The 20,480-nt window shown below is 47.6% G+C and overlaps 1 protein-coding gene across 1 annotated transcript in view; it reads right to left on the bottom strand.

Annotated features, from left to right (window-relative positions):
• HTR2A (5-hydroxytryptamine receptor 2A) overlaps window positions 1-20,150 on the bottom strand; it is a 44,514-nt gene extending 24,364 nt beyond the window's left edge. Inside the window, exons 1-2 of the mRNA XM_030565151.1 lie at window positions 19,075-20,150; window positions 14,330-14,530 (exon numbers count right to left, since the gene is read on the bottom strand). Coding sequence (XP_030421011.1) covers window positions 14,330-14,530; window positions 19,075-19,480 — 607 coding nt within the window. The 5' untranslated portion in view covers window positions 19,481-20,150. The remainder of the gene's footprint in view (window positions 1-14,329; window positions 14,531-19,074) is intronic.
• Between the last annotated feature and the right edge of the window lie 330 nt (window positions 20,151-20,480).

Here is a 20,480-nt window from a genome sequence, read left to right as displayed (position 1 = left end):
CTCTGTCTCTTAATATGTATGCTTACTCTATACAGAAACAGACACTATTTCAGTTAATAATTTTGACTTTCCCCAGGATCATTTATGAATTAAGTGGGCATTAATTCATCAGTAGCCAATTTTGGTGAGGTCTGCTACTACAGTAATGAATTTTATATTGATATAATTCTTATTGATTAATGGGCCCTGCACATTAGGGAGCTGGGGCACATGACTTAGAAAGAGAAGCTAAGGGAACTGGGGTTATTTAGTCTGCAGAAGAGAAGAGTGAGGGGGGGATCTGATAGCAGCCTTCAACTACCTGAAGTGGGGTTCCAAAGATGATGGAGATGGGCTGTTCTCAGTGGTGGCAGATGACAGAACAAGTAGCAATGGTTTCAAGTTGCAGTGGGGGAGGTCTAGGTTGGATATCAGGAAACACTATTTCACTAGGAGGGTGGTGAAGCACTGGAATGGGTTACCTAGGGAGGATGTGGAATCTCCAGCCTTAGAGGTTTTTAAGGCCCAGCATGACAAAGCCCTGGCTAGGATGATTTAGTTGGTGTTGGTCCTGCTTTGAGCAGGGGATTGGACTAGATGGCCTCCTGAGGTCTCTTCCAACTCTCATATTCTATGATTCAGTACTGTAGGGGAGGGACAGGGCTGGGGGGGTCCTACCATGCGCCAGGCTTCAGCTGCTGGTCCTGGCTGGGCTGGGGAGCAATGAGACTTCCTCTTCCCCTGCCAGGACCACTCCTGGGGCCGGGTCAGACCCACCTCTGGGAGCCTCCCCGGGCCGCAGGAAGCTCTGCCTCAGTGCTACCTTCAGAGCCCAGCTGGGTGAAGCTTCCTGCAGCCAGAGGAGGTTCTCAGAGGTGGGTCTGACCCATCCCTGGAGCAGCCTGTGCAGGGGAATAGGAAGTCCCAGCCCTTCCCAGCCCTATTGGGACTAGAAGCAGGAGCCTGATGCATAGTGGAAGCGCCCAGCTGTGGTGTCCGTCAGCCCTGCCCCTCCCTGGCTGTGGGCCCAGACCTCAGGGGTTAAAAGAGCCTTGCGCTGGCTGGGGGTGGCAGACCACGACACCCCTCTGACCTTGGGGCTTTGGGCAGTCGTCCACCTGTAAAGTCCAGCCCTGCCCCTCCCCACAGTGATGACCCTCCCCATGCCTTCTTACCCTCACATCTGCACTGCTGCTGGTGGTGGCACTAACTTTAGAGCTGGGTGCAGAAGTAAGGGTGGCAGTCCTGCGACCCCCCCCTCACCCCCCACCTATAATAGCTTTATGACCGCCCACAACCATCTTTTGGGTCAGAAACCCCATGGTTACAACACTCTGAAATTTCAGATGTAAACATCTTAAACTATGAGATTGACTATTTTAAAATCTCATGACTATGAAATTCACTAAAATGGACCATAAATTTGATAGGGCCCTAATCGTAATGCATATACACATAGGGGGCTGAGTTTAGGTTGAATGGGCAGCTTTAATTCTGACTAACCTAACTCTTGAGTGTTTACTTCTTCTTCGAGTGATTGCTCATATCCATTCCAGTTAGGTGTACGCGCCGCGCGTGCACATTCGTCGGAAAACTTTTACCCTAGCCACTCAGTGGGCCGGCAGGTCGCCCCCTAGAGTGGCGCCACCATGGCGCTCCATATATACTCCTGCCGGCCCACCCGCTCCTCAGTTCCTTCTTACCGCCCGTGTCGGTCGTTGGAACAGTGGAGCGCGGCTTAGCTGACCTCCACTTCCCTAGCTACTCGTTTTCTCGTATATAATTATATATATATATTTGTATGGTTATACGTTTTTCCTTTGCTAACATGGTTAGTTTAGTTAGCGGGGTTCAGGAAGTAGCCCTTCCATGAGCCCAGTGCCGGAGCCATGCATGGCTCACCAGATTTTCAAAGGGGCCCGGCTTACCAGAAGCCGCGGCCGAAGAGAGATCTACATGACTCCTGTTTGAAGAATCACACTTGACAGATAAGTGCCCCATTTGCAAGGCTTTTAAGCCGAGAACAAAAAGGTGCGGGACTTTCACTTGCCCCTCCACCTTGGGCGCGGAGCGATGTTCAAGCGGCGGGCAGAAGCGCCTCCTCGGCACCGGACCCCGCCGGTACCACCAAGGCCTTCCGGCACCGACCGTCGCCGGCACCGATGTCGACTCGGCACCGTTCCCTTCATCCGAGGTCGAGAGAGTCTACGATTCCTGCTGGTGCCTGGCGGCTCCCCGGCACGCGCCGTGGTTGAGCCCCCTGCTCCCGCTACTTCCGTGCCACCTGCATCGCAGCCAGAGAGCTCGCCTCAGTTGCGTTATCCGGCCTGCAGAGGCACCGATGACTTCGGCTCCGTCGATTCCAGTCCCCCAGGACCAGGGAATCCGGTGCCTGGCAGCTCCCCGGCTCGCGCCGTGGTAGAGCTTACTGCTCCTGCTGCTTCTGTGTCAGCTGCACCACAGCTAGACAGCTCGTCTAAGATGGCTCGCCCGGCGCCGACGACGTCGGCATCGTCGATCCCGGTCCCACGAGGACCGTAGAATCCGGTGCCTGACGGCTCCCCGGCACGTGCCGTGGTTGAGCGTATTGCTCCTGCTGCTTCCGTGCCAGCGGCACCGCAGCCAGAGAGCTCGTCTAGTCGGATCGCCATGCGCTGACACCTACTACGGCACCGATGACGTCGTCACCGTCGATCCCGGTCCCATAAGGGCCGTAGAATCCGGTGCCTGACGGCTCCCCGGCACGCGCCGTGGTTGAGCGTATTGCTCCTGCTGCTTCCGTGCCAGCGGCACCGCAGCCAGAGAGCTCGTCTAGTCGGATCGCCCGGCGCCGACGCCTGCTACGGCACCGATGACGTCGTCACCGTCGATCCCGGTCCCACAAGGGCCGTGGAATCCGGTGCCTGACGGCTCCCCGGCACGCGCCGTGGTTGAGCGTTTGCTCCGGCTGCTTCCGTGCCAACGGCACCGCAGCCTGAGGGCTCGTCTACGTCGGATCGCCCGGCACCGACACCTGCTGCGGCACCGATGGCGTCGGCACCGTCGATCCCGGTCCCACACGGGCCGTAGAATCCGGTGCCTGACGGCTCCCCGGCACGCGCCGTGGTTGAGCGTATTGCTCCGGCTGCTTCCGTGCCAACGGCACCGCAGCCAGAGCTCGTCTACGTTGGATCGCCCGGCACCGACACCTGCTGCGGCACCGATGACGTCGGCACCGTCGATCCCGGTCCCGCAAGGGCCATAGTATCCGGTGCCTGACGGCTCCCCGGCACGCGCCGTGGTTGAGCGTATTGCTCCGGCTGCTTCCGTGCCAACGGCACCGCAGCCAGAGCTTGTCTACGTCGGATCGCCCGGCACCGACACCTGCTGCGGCACCGATGACGTCGGCACCGTCGATCCCGGTCCCGCAAGGGCCATAGTATCCGGTGCCTGACAGCTCCCCGGCGCGCGCCGTGGTCGAGCTACTTCTCCAGCTGCTTCCGTGCCCACGGCACCGCGGCCAGAGGGCTAGTATAAGTCGGATCGCCCGGCACCGACACCTGCTTCGGCACCGTCGATCCCGGTCCCGCAAGGGCCGTAGAATCCGGTGTCCGACGGCTCCCCGGCACGCGCCGTGGTTGAGCGTATTACTCCCGCTGCTTCAGTGCTGACGGCACCCCAGCCAGACGGCTTATCTAACTCGGTTCTCCCGGCACCGGCACCTACCGAAGCTCTGATGACCTCGGTACCGTGGATCCCGGCCCCACGAGGGCCGTCGAATCCGGTGCCTGACAGCTCCCCAGTACGCACTGTGGTTGAGCCTGCTGTTCCCTGCGCGCCGGAGATGTTACCAACGGCGAGGGCTCTCAGTGCCATGACGGAGTCAGTGCTGCCTGACCCGGGCACCGCCGGTACGGGTAATACAGTCTCTTCAAGGGACTGTCCCCTGTCAGTACAGCAGAGCGGCACCGTCTATGATCACGGTCCCGCAGACGCGCCAAGTCCTGTCGGCACACCGGACACCACTGGCAGTCCCGGTACTGTTTTCCTCGGTACGGGTCACACTCACTGCACCGGTCGGTGTCCCGTTCGCCGACCCGCTATCGGCACCGTTCCGACATCTGGCACCGGGGCAGGTACCTTGACTCCTGTAGCTCTTCTCCGAGCCTCGAGATCTCGGTCGACCTCCCGACACCGTTCTGGTTGCGGGTCTGGATCTCGTTCCAGGTACCGATAAGCCTCCCGATGCCGGTCCCCGGTGCCGAGTTGGGCAAGGTCCGAGTGAGTCAAGGACTCGGCCCGTGCCCTCTTTTAGTACCTCCATGGCCGTCCGGACACGCATCCGTGTCACCCCATATGCGCGGATTTTATGCTCAGGACCACGATCCTGATATCATGGCCAGCGGGCGCCAGCCCCGAAGCGGAAAGAGCCTTGGCGAATGCAAGGTGTACTCTGCAGGGGCCCTACACCTCTGGGGTGCGAAGCAACAAGCCTTGCTTAGCTGCGATACTTATGGCACCTGGGTGGAGGAGTTTCTCCCTCGAACCTCCCACCTAGAGTTCGCTGCCGTCTTGGAGGACGGGGGAAAGGATTTACCCTTTGTTGGTAAAGGCATCTTCGCGGCAGAGACAGCCCCAGACTGCGAAGCCTGCTGGACAATAGGGTCCTAATGCGTCTCAGCATGTATACGCCTGCGACCAAACGCAGGCCTTTATGGCCCCAGCCGCCATACTCTGTGCCTAGCCAGAGGCAGAACTCAGGAAAACGGCAAGGCCAAGGTGGTCGCAGACAAACGTCAGGCCCCCTAAAAAGCCAAAGTCGAGGTCCCTCGCAATTACCACTGGGACCAAAGACGGACCTTCCAAGGTTCACCGGAGGGCGGTGTACCAGTCGCAGGACGGGATCCTGATCCCGCTTTCTCCTGGCATGGCCCCAGTTACTTTTAGGTCGCTGGGTCCTGCGCACGATGGAGCATGGGTACCACCTTAAAATTGCTCCAGCCCTGTCCCCCTTCAGCGGACAAAAGGGGCTAGCGGTTTTACTCCCGTTATGCCCTAGTCCCCCACTCGACCACAGGTCAGACCTTCCTGGTCCTGCATGGACTCAACCGGTTTGGGATAAGGTTGAAGTTCTGCATGGTATCCCTGGGAACCATTATTCCATCCTTGCCTCCGGGGGGCTACTATGCCGCCCTGGATGGGAAGGACGCGTACTTTTGCAATGCCATCTTCCCTCCGCATGGGAGATGCCTCCGCTTTATAGCCAGCGGTGAATACTCCCGGTGTACGGCCATAGTCGCCGCCTACCGTAGCTATGTCGGATATGCGTTTTTCCGTATTGGGACGATTCGCTTATCCGAGGAGACTCTGACACACAACCCACTCAGCCGTGGGCATCGTCACGGTCTTATTCACAGATCAAGGCCTGATGATTACTATAGAGCAATCCACTCTGGTTCCCACGCAGAGGTTGGGCTTCCTAGGGGCTATCTTGGTCTCCTACCTAGCCGGAGCCTGCTTATCGCAACTGCGGTTTTAGGCGATGGCATCAATCATCTGAGGTCTGAAGGCTTTCCCAACGACCTCAGCTCGTTCTTGTCTCAGTCTCCTGGGTCCATGGTTGCCCGCAAGTTTGTAACCAAACACGCCAAGCTCCGCCTCCGTCCTCTCCAAGTCTGGCCCACCTCGGCGTACCGCTTGGACAGGGAGCCAATGGTCATGGTAGTCACCGTTCCCTCGAACGCCTTAGGCTCCCTAGAGTGGTGGCTAACCCCCTCCTTGGTGTGGACAGGATGCGGTTTCATCCGCCCCAGCCCTCACTGCCCCTGACGGCGGACGCATCATCTCTCTGCTCGAGTGCTCATGGTCACCTCCGAGCTTAAGGCCTTCGGTCTTCTAGAGAGCTGGCATTCCTCATTAATGCCCCAAAAATCAGAGTAGTCCGCCTGGCGTGCCAGGGGTTCCAGCGGCAGCTGCGAGGCCGTTGTATCTCGGTGTTTACAGCCAACACAATGGCCAGGTGCTTCATAAGCATTCAGGGGGGACATAGTCCTCCCCCCTTTTTTGTCAGGAGGCCATCCATTTCCGGGTCTTTTGCATGGCCCGCTCGATGGAGCTGGCGACGTCCTTTCTCCCAGGCGTTCGGAACGTCTTATCTCTTTGACTCAGCAGGTCTTTCCTGTCTTACGAGCCATCACTCTGCCCCATGTGAGGCGTCCCGCTTTCCGGAAGTGGAAATGGTTCCTCACACAGACCTGTTCGCTCACCGCGAGTGCAGGAAATGCCAGGTGTCCTGCTCCTTCCAAGGTCTCTCCTCGGAATCGATCTTGGACGCATTCCTGATACCGTGGAACGGCCAACTGCATTATGCCTTCCCGCTGTTCCCACTGGTTCGTTGCGCCCTGCTCAAATTCCGCAGGGGCGGAGCGTGCGTCATCATGATCACTCCAGAGTGGTCCAGGCAGCACTGACATACCACGTTGCTCGGCCTGTCAGCCCAGACCTCATCACTCAGGGCAATGACAGGCTTCGTCACTCGGACCTGCAGCCTCTTCGCCTCACGGTGGCTCCTGCGTACCTGAGTTGGGGTGACAGGCAGCCTTCCACCTGGTCAACGTACCGAGCCAGGTGGAAGCGTTTCCTTTACAGCTGCAGTACGCTCGATCTTGCTCCTGCTGAGGTCTCGATCCCCTCTTTCTGGCCTGCCTCTGGCCTTTAGCGGCAGGATCTGGCGGTATCATCGCTGAGGATACGCTCAGCAGCCGTCCCTACCTTCCAGCAGGCTAAGATGGACGTTCAGTGTCCCACGCTCTATGGGTTCGAGGTCCCTCAAGGGCTTGGAGCGCTTGCACCCTCGGGTGCGCCGCCCAGCCCCGCCCTGGGGCCTCAACCTAGTCTTGGCCAGACGGGTCTCTGAGATCAGAGCTCTTACGAAGGTTCCACAAAGACAAGGTGCAGTTGTGACCGCACCCGGCTTTCCTCCCTAAGGTGTTTTGGCCTTTCATGTTACCCACAGCTCAACGCAATGGGCATAACCTTTGCACTCCTTGGACATCTGTGGAGTGCTCGCATTATCTTGTGCTGACAGAATCATTTCCTAAGGTGCCCCAGCTCTGCCCCGGTAGCGGGCCAAAGGGAGGGCTTGCTTGTTTTCCTCTCAGAGGATCTCATCTTGGGTGATGGCGGACATCCCCACTTGTTCTGATTTGGCTCATATTTCACCAAGCCACATCACCGTGCATTCTACCAGGGCTCAGGCTTCATCTGCCGCCTTGCTGGCTCGTGTTTCTACCCACGAGACCTGTCGCGAAGCTCCATTGGCCCTGGTTCAGCAGTCAAGGGAGGCTGTAGCCTCTGGCTCGGCAGTTTTATTCTGCCATATTTCACTCCGACCCCACCGCCTTTGTAAGGCTTGGGATTCACCTAACTGGAATGGATATGAGCAATCACTCGAAGAAGAAAAGACGGTTACTCACCTTTGTAACTGTTGTTCTTCGAGATGTGTTGCTCATATCCATTCCGCACCCGCCCTCCTTCCCCACTGTCGGAGTAGCCGGCAAGAAGGAACTGAGGAGCGGGTGGGCCGGCAGGAGTATATATGGAGCGCCATGGTGGCGCCACTCTAGGGGGCGACCTGCCGGCCCACTGAGTGGCTAGGGTAAAAGTTTTCCGACGAATGTGCACGCGCGGCGCGTACACCTAACTGGAATGGATATGAGCAACACATCTCGAAGAACAACAGTTACAAAGGTGAGTAACCGTCTTTTTTCAACCTTAACAATGGTCTTTTAACATACCTTGTTTATGTAATTATATACAAATTTAGGAACTTTTAACAATATACTAAATTAATCAATGCTCTTAGATTATGCCCAGCTGCCCTTTAATGTGCCTTTAATTAGTTGGCTGAGTACTTGTAGGCATCATGGAAGGAGTAGTATTGAGAAAGGATCTGAAAAATAAGAGGGTAGATAATGCCCTGCTTGCATCTGCCAGTTCTTCAGGTTGGCTCTCTACTATGGGGTGCAGGATCTTGGGGTAAAGCTCCTGATCCAGATGCTTGTGTCAGCTCCACAGGTGGAATGAGGTGACAATGCTTCTCTGTCTGCTTCCATTCCCACCTGATCCAGTGTGTATAATACATCACTGACATGTGTGCCGCTGTTTAGCACTGCTCTGTTCCTCAAAAAGAGCTGCTATGGTACTTGGCACAAAAATTTCAAAAGAGGAGTGGATTACGTAGCAAGGTCCAAGAAAAATTGTGAGCCTTTACATCAGCCCTTCCCTAGCTTTTGAGAGCTGAGTCTCTCCCTTACAGGAAAATAAAACCAATCACACTTCCCTTCAGCCCTGCCATATTGGCTAGGCAGCACAGAGGAAAGTTACATTACCGCCATTCCATGCCCCCTAGGCTGTTCCTTCCTGTAGCCATCTCCCCTCTCGGTGTTGGGGCCGACCCCTCTCAGTGAGGCGAATGGCCATAGGTCTGGGCTTTGGCCCCTTGTTGGGGCAATCAATAGTCATTTTGGCTCTGGTCCCGTGGGTGGGGCAGAGCCAGGAAACAGTTTCCCAGTCCCTGGTATAGGCCTTCTGGCTTAGGTTGAGTTGGCGGACACCTCAGGTGTGGGGTGGTAGTAGGGAGTAGGGAGACCCGGGCCCACCCTACTCCACCAGGTCCCAGCTCATGCCCCTAAAAGTGGTGGATGGTCCTGCCACTGGGTCTGCAGGAGTATTACAAAATGGCTGGAGCATGCTGCCTCACTTCCCAGCAGCACAACTGGAACAAGATCTGTTTTCCCTGGACTAATTCCCACCACTCTTGGTGAGAGAATGCTCCATCACTGTGGAGATCGGCTTTTTAATCTAGTGGCAAAGCAACACTTCCTCTGGTTGCTCCCTGGTTGCTCCCTGGGCTCCTCAGTCTCCAGTGACCGAGGTGTGCATTCGCTTCCAGCAGCCATGTGATGGTTCTGCAGGGGGCTTGGAGAGATGTCTGCTTCTTTCCCTGGTCCAGCCACATCTGAACTCCAGGACACTGCTCTTCTACTTCTGGCCCTGCCCTTGCACTTCCTGTAAGGGGGGAGGGCGGGGTGGGTTTGGCTGTGCCCACCAGGGGGCATTAACTCCTTCAATACTGGAGGGAGGTCCTTTGGCCTTACTAGACTTCCGCTTTGGGAAATGCTCATCTACATTTTGCAGTAATCACAAATTTGAAGTCTCCAAAACTATGGAAAAGGAATTGGCAAAAGTTTTGAGAGAAATGTTTCAAAAGTTTTTTTCATCATTTTTCCCCAGCCCTATTTGGGATCCTTCTGGAGGAAAATTACTTTATAAATCTATGTGGCTACTGACTAGGGAGAGCTGAGAGTGCCTGAAGGCAGTGAACAGATGTGTAGGCTGAGGAAGGAAGGATAAGAGAAGAGACAAACTCAGCTAAGAGGATTTGGCCTTCATCAAACTTCACATGACTTAGATCACAATAGGAAGGCGAATCCTATAATAAAGAGGGCTAAGAACTGAGGAATGATATAAGTGAAACCTTAACATTTATTACTCTAATTTTTATTTTATGTACTGTTTTCAAAGTTCTGCTAAAAGGAGAGAAGGCTGGTTTTTAGCCCTTTTACAGGGGATTGTGTTTCTTAGGCTTAGATTCCAAAATTTTGCTCAAAAGAAGTGAACTAGATTAATTTTATTGAGCTTCTGTGGAGTTTTTCAGTGCAGGCTTTATTTATAGTACCACATATGCTAGCTGAATGTTATCAAACTGGGTTTCACCTAGACCACTGTAATACATTTCAAGAAGTGATAATGTCTAGTTTTTGACACCTATATTCAGATATCACCTCTATGCTCTAAAATAAATTGAATCATTTTCAGAGTTTAGACATTTAAGGTTTCTAGAATAAAAGGCCTGCCCTTGCAATAGCCACACATAACCTAATTATCCAGCCACTTTGGGTACTGTTTGAATTAAGAATTAAAGACAGATTTAGAATCTGTTACAGTAAATAGATTCTATCTTAAACCAATTGCCCTTGGCACTTCATGGTCTAGAAAAATAAAGGTTGCTGGCTTAATGTTATTCTGCTGTTAAATATAAAAACTTGTTTTAATACAAAATTTAGGCTGAGAACATGAAGATTTTCAGAAGTCAAGTAAGTCACATTTCCTGTCCCATATTGTTATGTAATACATTAGGAGCTCAGTCCAAAGCTCACTGAAGTTAATGGAAAGACTGTAATTAACGTCAGTGTTGTTTGGATCAGACCCTAATAAAACTAGAGTTCACACGAGGTTCATATTTAAACAGGAAATCAGGAACAAAAATATTATATAATGGTGATAAAAACTTCCAGAATTTTATGACTGAAATGCTTGATTTCTCAACCTCATTGTTGAATTAGTTTTAATATTTAATTTCCTTGGCCAAGATTTTCATACGTATCAAGTGATTTTGACTGCATTCATTTTTTGGGTGCCCAATTTGAGACACCTTAAAGGAATCTGGTTGCAGGTGCTCATCACTTTCTGAAAATCTGCCCATATCCCCTGCCCCTACACTCAGATTTTTTAAAATAGAAAAGAAAAAGGAACAAAAATCCAGAGCTATTCATCTTGCAGAGCTGATCAGCAAGTCAGGAAGCTCCTGGCACCTTCTTTTCCTTGGCTCGTACTATAGTGACCACTCTATTGAGCTCTCCAGGAAAAGAGGAGAGTTTGTGCCTCATTACACAACTTTTTGTTATAATTCCACATACTACAGTTCAATTCACAAATAGCTCAGGTTTTGTTTTATTAATAAAACACATCATTACACCACTCATCAACCAACACTGTAGCTTCCTAGCTGTCCCTCTTCAACAGCTCCTCATCTTGCCCTCCAATCTAGCCTGCACCTTCCTCTCCCAAGGAAAAACAGTGTCCAAGCTATTAAAAGAGGCAGAACTACAGAACTGACATAAAGCAACAATACTACTCCTGATTTCAGGTTACAGCAAGTGGCAGAGAGACACCTTGGGCCTGATTCTCTCCCGTTACTCCTACCACTCTGTATCATTCAGGTGATGCAAAGAGGTTGGAATCTGGCTTTAGCTGGTCTGCTGAGAATTTCCTTGGCATGATTAAGGTCTATGTTGGCATACAGCCAGCACAGCCAACTCCTACACCAGCTGCACCCCCAGCATAGAGGGCATGGCACCTGAGCTTTGTCAATTCTTATCTGATGTATGGTGCCTTGGGGCGCATAGTCAGCCGGCATAAATAAGAACAGCCACTAATTTATGCCAGAGCTGTTGGTCTAATTTATTCTGGGGCAGGGGCCAGGGGCCAAAGTAACTTGACAATCAGGAAGCTGTAACCTGCTCTCTGATTGGCATGACCCCCATCTAACCTGTGCTGAGCAAAGGTCAGTGAAGGAGAGTATCAAGGCCTTTATCTCTTTCCTTTACCCATATACCCTACAGCTCATCCATAACAGAGATAACAAAAACTCTCCAAAGCAACAGAAGTCATGGCCTAACTGCAAGCCACAGGAATAGGGGTACAGCAGACTGACAAACAAAATGGGACCCAGAAGGCAGAGTCTCAGGGGACCTGATAAATCTATTCTCTCCTGACAGAATCCCTTGAAGTTACATTATGCTGCATTTTTAGGTCTGCCTCTGCTAATTGTATCTGCGTGGAACTGCAAAGAGTTAAATAATGTATAGACTAAGTCCTATAAGTAGCACGGGGCACCTGGCAATTGGTAAATGATAAAGCATCTCTTTGTTCATAAGCCATTTCCTAACTTTGCTGCAGCAGATTTTTGCGGCAAGGGAGTGCTGGAGGAGAACAGGGTTTCATTGCATTGACAATTGATTGACAGTTAGTTGCACTGAAGGGCTGAGACCATTAAGATTCCTTATGGGGCTGGCATTTTTCTTTGTCCCTTTTATGTGGCAATCTGCCATGGTGCACACTCACTCTACTTTGGATATGAGGGATAACCAGATGCCACGCTGCCGCTCCACTGCTTATTGTGCAGCTTCCTCCTTCCCTCTTTCCCAGAGCACATCACATTCAAGAGATATTCACCATCTCGGGGGCTTGAATCTTCTTCCTTCAGCTTGTTTCTCTATGCCTCATTTTACCACAGTACTGACAAGGCAACTGAGCACCATTCTATTCCTCTCACTGCTCAGTCTGTTAACTGGATTTTTATGTACATATATTTAATTTAACAGCTGTTATGATTAGGTACGATATGTAAATGAGATAGACAGGTTGCACCATATCATCCCACTAGACTTCCAGGATTACATCACAGGTTTTGTTATCAAAACATAACAGAGTTTTGATTCTAGAGAGACAAGATGGGTAAGGTAATATCTTTTGTTGAACCAATTTGTGTTGGAGAGAGAGACAAGCTTTTGAGCTACCCAGAGCTCTTCTTCAAGTCTGGGAAAGGTACTTGGAGCATCACAGCTAAATACAATGTGGAACAGATTGCTTTGCATAGGAAGTTAGCACATATTCTAAGGGACCGTTCAAGGTGCAGTGGCCTGTTAAAACCTCTGCAGTCATAGGACCAAAAAGGAAGAGTTAGTGGGTTACAGATTGTTGTAATAAGCTATAAATCCAGTGTTTCTGTTCAGTCCATGATTTTTAGTGTCTAGCAGAGTTATGAATTTAAGCTCCCAGGCTCATGTTTTGAAAATATTGTGCAGGTTTCCTTTGAAGATGAGGCCTAATAAGTCAGATAGAGAGTGATTGCTTTGTGAGGGGTGATAGGTTGTTTTTGTCTTTAATCATTTTCTGATGTGACTTCATTCAAAAACAGAGTGATTGTCTGGTTTCACCCACATAGTTGTTATTGAAGGATTTGGTGCACTGGATGAAGTACACCACATGTTGTGATAGGTCTGTGTAGGATGCAATATTTACAAATATTTTCAAGACACTGTACAACCTTCAGATATCCACCCCAAATACATTGTCATCCCATTTCATCCTCACCCATAACAATTGTACATTCAATAACAAACACATTGTCCAAACCATGGGAACAGCCATCGGTACTGGGATGGCTCCCCAATATGCTAACTTCTTCACCTTGAAGAAGAATTTTTGAACAAATGCACCATGAGGCCAGTGACATGCCGGGGATATATCAATGATATTTTCATTCTCTGGACAGGTGACTTAAACTCCCTCATAGATTTCCACCATAAGTTCAACAAACATCTACCACCCATTAAACTCTCTCTGGAACATTCCCACACTAGCATCAACTTCCTAGATACCATGATCAGTGTCATCATTGGAACCCTACAGACAGCCATATACAAGATCATGATACCTACCTGCACTGATCCAGTAACGACCCCAAACAGACTAAGAAATCTGTTATCTACAGCCAGGCACTCAGATCCCATAGAATATGCTTTGAGGAGGAAGTCTGGGATATACACCGTAACACACTCAAAAATGCCTTCTCCAAACAAAGACACTCCACCAGAGAAATAGATCACATCATGGAATGGGCCACTCAGATACCCTGAGAGAACCTGCTTCAATATAGAAATAAAAACCACTCCTATCCCACATCCCTAGTTGTCACTTACCATCCCATACTGGAACCCATATGGGTATCATAAAAAAACTACAACCCATACTCGATGGAGACACCATCCTGAAAGAAATCTTTCTTGAACCCCCTCTTCTGGACTGCAAACAACCCCCCAGTCTCTCCAGACTCATCATCAGAAGCAAGCTCCCCACAGACCAGGACACACCTACTCAAAGCAGCACCAGACCTTGCCAGAACAACAGATGCAAAACTGCAGACCTGTGTCAACTGCCGCAATGATCAACACCCCCATAACACACCTTTCAAGATCTACGGGTCCTACAAATGCCTATCATAACTTATGGTGTACCTCATCCTAGTGCACTAAATTCCCCAATAACAATTATATGGGTGAAACCAGGCTATCACTATGCTCTCGGATGAACTCACACAGGAAAATGAAAAAGGCAAAAACACCACATCGCTTGTGGGTGATCACTTTTCACAAAGCAATCACTATATATCTAATCTATCAGACCTCATCCTCAAAGGAACCCTGCACAACACTTTCAAAAGACGAGCCTGGGAGCTTAAATTCATAACTTTGTTGTGTTCATTCACTGCAGAGTGCTGCTCAATATTTCTCCACTTGCCATTGTCACTGGTGATTTTTATCATATAATTACTATATTACACCATATCTAATATTATGGCAAACAAAATCTTGCAGCCTGAGATACAATTTTAATCTGTAATGTATGTATCAAGTCTCTCAAACCAGGAATCTATAATTATGTGTTGAAATGTTGCCTCACTTACCAACAGATATGGTCCAAACAGCAATTATTTTTGTGAAAGCCTTAGTTCTGGAGTTAAAGCGGCTGTGATGGATGGGATTTCGTATGGCAATATAGCGATCCAGAGAGATGGCACAGAGGTGCATGATGGAAGCAGTGGAGAAAAGCACATCCAAATAGATCCAGACAGCACAGAGTTTTGTAGGCAGAGGCCATGTATATCCTGCAAAGGAGAAAGTTAGCATCAGCTAAGCAGAGTATAAATAGATGGATGAATTTTACTATTGCTTATAACTTTACCAAACTTAACCTTTGGGGCTGATACGTTGTTGGCCTGCTTTCTGCCTCAGGCTGATTCTATATACACAGGCATTTCTGAGAAAGATGTTAGGGGAAAATAGGCACTTTTGTCAATGTAAACCCATTTCTGCAGTTTTCTCTGAAGAGCTCTAGTACCTGCAGGGTTTGGAGCAAATTTAGCAGGGGGATGGTCCTGGGAGCAGAGAAGTGCATTTTGTTTTTGCTGTGAAAATACATACCAATTAGACCAAGTTATAAGAAAATTACCACTTACTCATGCTTAGTAGACCTTATCAGAAGCCTGCTGCTAAAATCTCTGAAAGTTCCATTTGCACTAAGCATACTCCGGTCCCACAGTGCTAACCACACTGAAGGTCCCAGGCAGAGAACTAGAGTGCCAGGTGGGGATGATGTGGAAGCTATAGCAGCAGCTGCTGCTACCCCTTTGGCACAGGGCAGAGTTTCCTAAAGTGTGTGTGGCATTTGAAGGACTAGCTGGAAGTGTGTGGAATAGGGGCAGTGCAAGTTTCCGCATGGTATCCTGCTAACATGACAGGGTGGAAGGGGAATGTGATTGGCTTAATTTTTCTGAAGTGTATCTCAGTTTTCAGTCTGAGAAATACTGGTCAAAGAGCGTAAAGTGAGCGGAAGCTGAAGGGAGTACAGCTCTCCCTTCCACTAAAACCATAGGAAGAACTCCTCTGCTCTCCCTCTTTCTTGGCTGGAGCAGTGAGAGCTCCCCTTCCTGTTTCAATGTGCTCTGCCCACCAGGGAAGGTGTGCTGAGTTCTAGGGGGAGACAGTGAGTTCTAGTCTCAGCTCTTCCACTGTACACTTCATGGTCCTTATTATTAAGCAAGGCCTTCCCCAACCCGAGGAGGCAGGCAGTATCATTCCTCCATATTACAGATGGGATAACTGAGAAGTACCACAAGGTCTTTTGTGACAGTGCTGGGAATAGAACCAAGACACCAGATTCTGTGCTGTGCTTCTCAGTAAGTGTTGTACAGAGAAATGGGGAGGAAAGTTAGTTTCAAATCACCTTTGTACTGCCCAGAGTCTGGGCTATTCTAAGAGCTGGGTCCATCCCCAGCATAAATTAGGGGTCCATAGACTACTCTAAGTTACAGCCCATGGGATTCCTCAGAGCTCAGAACTGCTGCAGCACAGACCTTTGCCTCCTTCCATTGGCATGTCCCTATGCGGAGGGCTGCAAGAATGTGAAGTGTAGGGCCAGGGGCCCGGCACTGGAGGAATTTCCCAAGTGGCCACTCTATATCCTTTACAGCCCCTATATACCATACTGAGGACCAGAATTTGCCTATATGGTAGACTCAAGTTTCAGCCACTTAGCCACAATGCTTTTCTGAAGGGATGTGCCAAACTTATGTGTTTGGCTGTGCACATTCCCCTTCAGAGCCAGGAATATAACCCCAGGTTCTGGATTCCCAGTATTCCCTGCTGTCCAGTAAACAGTTATATAACATTGGTGAAACATGTGTCACAGTCTTCTCTAGTGGCTGGTCCTCATAAAGAGTAACATCCTCCTCCTACTACTACCAGTTACTCCTTCAGCAGAAGCAGTAGAGATCTGTGCAGTGAATTGAAAGGTCCTGGGCTCCAACTCTGCTAATGATACGTGTAGAGGAACAAGTTTCCACATGAAGGAATATCCCTTTGTCTTGTGTTCATGGCACTGGACTGCTATGTAGGAGAGCTGCGTTCTGCTCGTGCTTCTGCTACAGACTTCCCAAGGGATGTTAGACAAAATGTTGTTGTAATGACTACACACAAGGAGGTTGAGTTAAAGCTGCCTGGGCAGAATTTATTTTTGTCATTTCTTATCTTTTTAATCTTTGATTTTGCAATCTTAGCAATCTTTTAATGGATTTTTTTGTATGTATTTTTAAAAAATCAGAGAAGGGCCATTTTTTTTTATGATGGTAGTTGTATAGCACAAATACAAAAGGGACTCAATATCTGTTTGAGTCCTGGCCAGTACTGAAATACAAATAATATTGTATGTATATTAATACACACCCACATACACACTTCAAATTGAGGCCCAAGCCACATTCAAATCTGCATTTCAACCATTTCTCCAACACTCTAAAGTTTAGAGTGTTCCTATCCAGGCTTCTGATCTGGGGTGCTAGTAATTTATACGTAGAAGGGGAATTCAGACCTAAGGGATAATTTCAGTTCCCACTTAAACCAATGGCCAAACTCTTAGTGACTTAATCTGGAATTAGATGAGACTCTAAAAGCCTGAAATAGTGCTGAGCAACTCTCCAGGTGCTGAGTGCCCTGATGATAGGAGTTTAAGGTTCTGGCTCCTTATAGGATTGAGCTCATAAAGCCAGATTATCAAAGGTATTTAGGTGCCCAACTCCTATTGATTTTGAGGATCTGGGCCATAATGACTTCTGGTTTGAGTTCAGTGCAAATAGCACCAGAAGTGCTTTGGTGCCTGGGATAATATGATCACAGGTTATTGGGAGTCTGGAAACTGGCTGATTCCTGGCCTTTTGCCTCTGGTAGTTGGGGTGAAGTTCTTAGTTCTGGTGAGGGAGGGAGATTCTCTAGAATAAACTGTTTCCTGGTCACTCTGATGCTGATAATGTATCATGCTAATGCTGCATTTCTAGGAAAGCTCATGCCAGAATGATGGAGTGATTTTTCAAAGGCATGTATCCTGGAAAGGAATCTTTCCTTGGGCAAAAGACATCACACTGAAAAGGAGAAAAAAGAGGAAAAAATAGAGAAAAAGCAAAGTGAGAGTCCTGCCTCTGTCAAATGGAAGAGATGGAGTTTTTCCCCTTTGCAGTGATCAAGCAGCTGCCTTCCTATTGCTGTGTGTGTATTAAGGGTGCATTTGACCATGTAAATATTGCAATTAAAATAAATGAATGGTCACAATTTAATATGGATTTCTGAGCAGAGGCAGGGATTAGCTTCCTCAGTGGCAGGCACTGGCCAGCAGGAGTCTCTGTTGCATGTGTCAGTGAACCATCCAGGGCTTGAGTCTTTCACTTATCTCACAAATCAAGCAATTACTGCTTCTCTGGCACTATTTTTCATTTGCTTCCCCACTACCAAAGGTAATGATACTACTGATACAATCAGTCACGGACCCATGCCAATTCCAAACCTAATTTGATAATACTATTTAGGGTCGTTTGTCTAGATCACAGGGAAAGTGAAAGAGGGAGATTTGGAAATAAACTCTTATATTGCTGTTTCCTAATAAAATCTTCCTAAAGTTACAGTTTAGTGGCTGATGATTTAGCTTATTGAAACAAGCCTAGAAGCTATTTCATCTCATGACTCTTCTCTTCTTGTATTGAGTATTTTTCTAAGTTTTGAAGGAAAATTACACAAAAATAGGAACATATTTTTATTTAACACTTAGGCTGCTGCTTTTTAACCTTCTCTGCTGTGTAACAGAGGCCGCTGAGGTTTTTGGTCAAAATGACAAACTTCCGTTACCAATCTCAATAAACTGTGTCACAGTTCAATTTACACTTTCACATTATTCATTAGAATAGATAGAAAAGATCTTGATGTTTGATTATTTATTTATAAATATTACTAACAATTGGGCACAATTAAGTCTATCTACTTTTTAGCCTCCTTCAAACCACTTATTCCAACATTTCGTGGTAGCTAATGAAATTTAAAGATAGACATATGAATAAGGATCTCAGTGGAAAGATAAATATTTAGAATTGCAATGCTTGATTAAAAAGTGAAATGAAATAAAATAAAAAATAGAGGCAGGCTATTTTAACTCTGAGGGCACCAAGTCATTAATGCTTCTGTGCCTATTTGCAGAGCAAAGTAATTGTCAGGACATTACTTATTTATTAGTAGCAAAGAATCCTGTGGCACCTTATAGACTAACAGACGTTTGGAGCATGAGCTTCGTGGGTGAATACCCACTTCCTCAGATGCATGTCCTCACATGCATCTGAGGAAGTGGGTATTCACCCACGAAAGCTCATGCTCCAAAATGTCTGTTAGTCTATAAGGTGCCACAGGATTCTTTGCTGCTTTTACAGATCCAGACTAACACGGCTACCCTCTGATACTTATTTATTAGTAACACTGAAAATTATGTGTCAAAGATAAAACTGATACAACAAAAGGACACAATATCTGATAGAAATTACAAGACAATTCTATCAGAATCAAACTGGCAAAGTGGCAAATTGATATTTTGGACTGTGTTTAAAATGTCCATACTTAGAAGTTAAAACTAAATACACGGGTAAATATTGCATCTGTTCTTTACATACATTTACCCCTTATAGTTATTTTTCATCTTGCACAGGGAGATGGCAAGAATATACTTTAAAACTAGCTTGTATTTACATTTTCCTTATCAAGCTGAAATAATAACAGTGTGTGCATGCAATTTATATAAAGCTACTCAATGCATGCAATAGGTTAGACAAGTGATACTCACCATACAGTATGGTTAACATTGACACAGGCATGACAAGGAAACCCAAGAGCATATCAGCTATTGCAAGTGACATTAGAAAATAATTAGTGGCATTCTGTAGCTTTTTCTCCAGTGACACGGCCATGATAACAAGAATATTTCCAGCAATGGTTAGAATAATCACTATAACTGTCAGCAGAGCTGGCCAGTTTTTCTCTGGAAGATGAAATAGTGATGAATAACACGGCGGAGTCAGGCTACCTTCACATGAAAGATTAGTTAGGTTTTCAGAGTCCATGGTCAAGTTAAACAGATGAGATGCGTTAACCTCTCCAGGCACAAAAACATTTTTGTAGAGTCTTCTCTCATGATTTAATTGGATTAAGGAGTTTGCAGTTGGGTTCTCCTCGTCACAAAGAATATCCATTGCTAAATCTGAAACCGGGGAGGATGTACAGTGAAAAAACAAAGTTATAACCCTTTGTCACCATCAGGCTTTATATTCCTCTGTTGTTCAAAGCTGATGCTGGTGGAAAGAAGAGATTCTTATTTTGTTGATTGTTTTTTCATCATTAATATGACTGAGAAAACCAATGGAGTTATTCTGGTTGCTCAAATACTTTTGTTTTCAGTTTCATGTAGTCCAATATCAGCAACTGTTAAAAATCCAGTTGAAAAGCAAAACTAACTTACAGGGTAGAAAATGTGGACTCGAGGCTTCAGAGAGCAAAAACATTGGCCAAAAAACTTTTGCAACCACCAGGACTCCCTTCTGTAGCTACATCCTAATTGCTATTGGTAACTGTAATCACACAGTTTTAAACACAGCAGTATGAAAATAGCTTGCCATACAAAATAGCAGAGCTCTCTGTGCTCTGCATTAAGAAAGTTGATTAAAGATTCCATTCAGCATCTTACTCTCACAATAATTAGATATGCTCTTATTTATAGTTCATCTTCAATATTATGGCTGATAGTCTCTGTCTTTTGTCATATTACAATATCATTTTAAGTCTCATACCAAAATTACAAGTAATGTTCCATATTGATTTTAATATGTAATTGTAATGATTACTTTTTAGTCCAGCGTGGCTTCAAAATAGAAATAAAATGACTAAGTACTACAAGTATAAAAAAAATACAAGATAAGGTAAGACTTACATGGTACTTCAGAGCCCACACTCAAAGTGCATTAGTCACTTTATACCCTGCTTTATTGTATCCTTCACTGTGTTCTCCACTTTTGTGTCCTTTCTCTTCAGTCTGTACAAAAATGATTGTATTTGATTGTATGTTTTGTTGACTTCTACACTATACATTAGAATGAAGCCAGTTCCTGTGCTGCCAGTCTTGTTCTTTTCTTCTGAGAGATGGGCAGCTTGCTGTCTCTTTCCTTGTCCATTCCACCCCACCCTTCCCAAAGGCAA

This window comes from Gopherus evgoodei, chromosome 1, assembly GCF_007399415.2.
Source record: "Gopherus evgoodei ecotype Sinaloan lineage chromosome 1, rGopEvg1_v1.p, whole genome shotgun sequence".
Classification (NCBI taxonomy): domain Eukaryota; kingdom Metazoa; phylum Chordata; order Testudines; family Testudinidae; genus Gopherus; species Gopherus evgoodei.
This window is presented reverse-complemented; position numbering and strand designations above follow the sequence as displayed.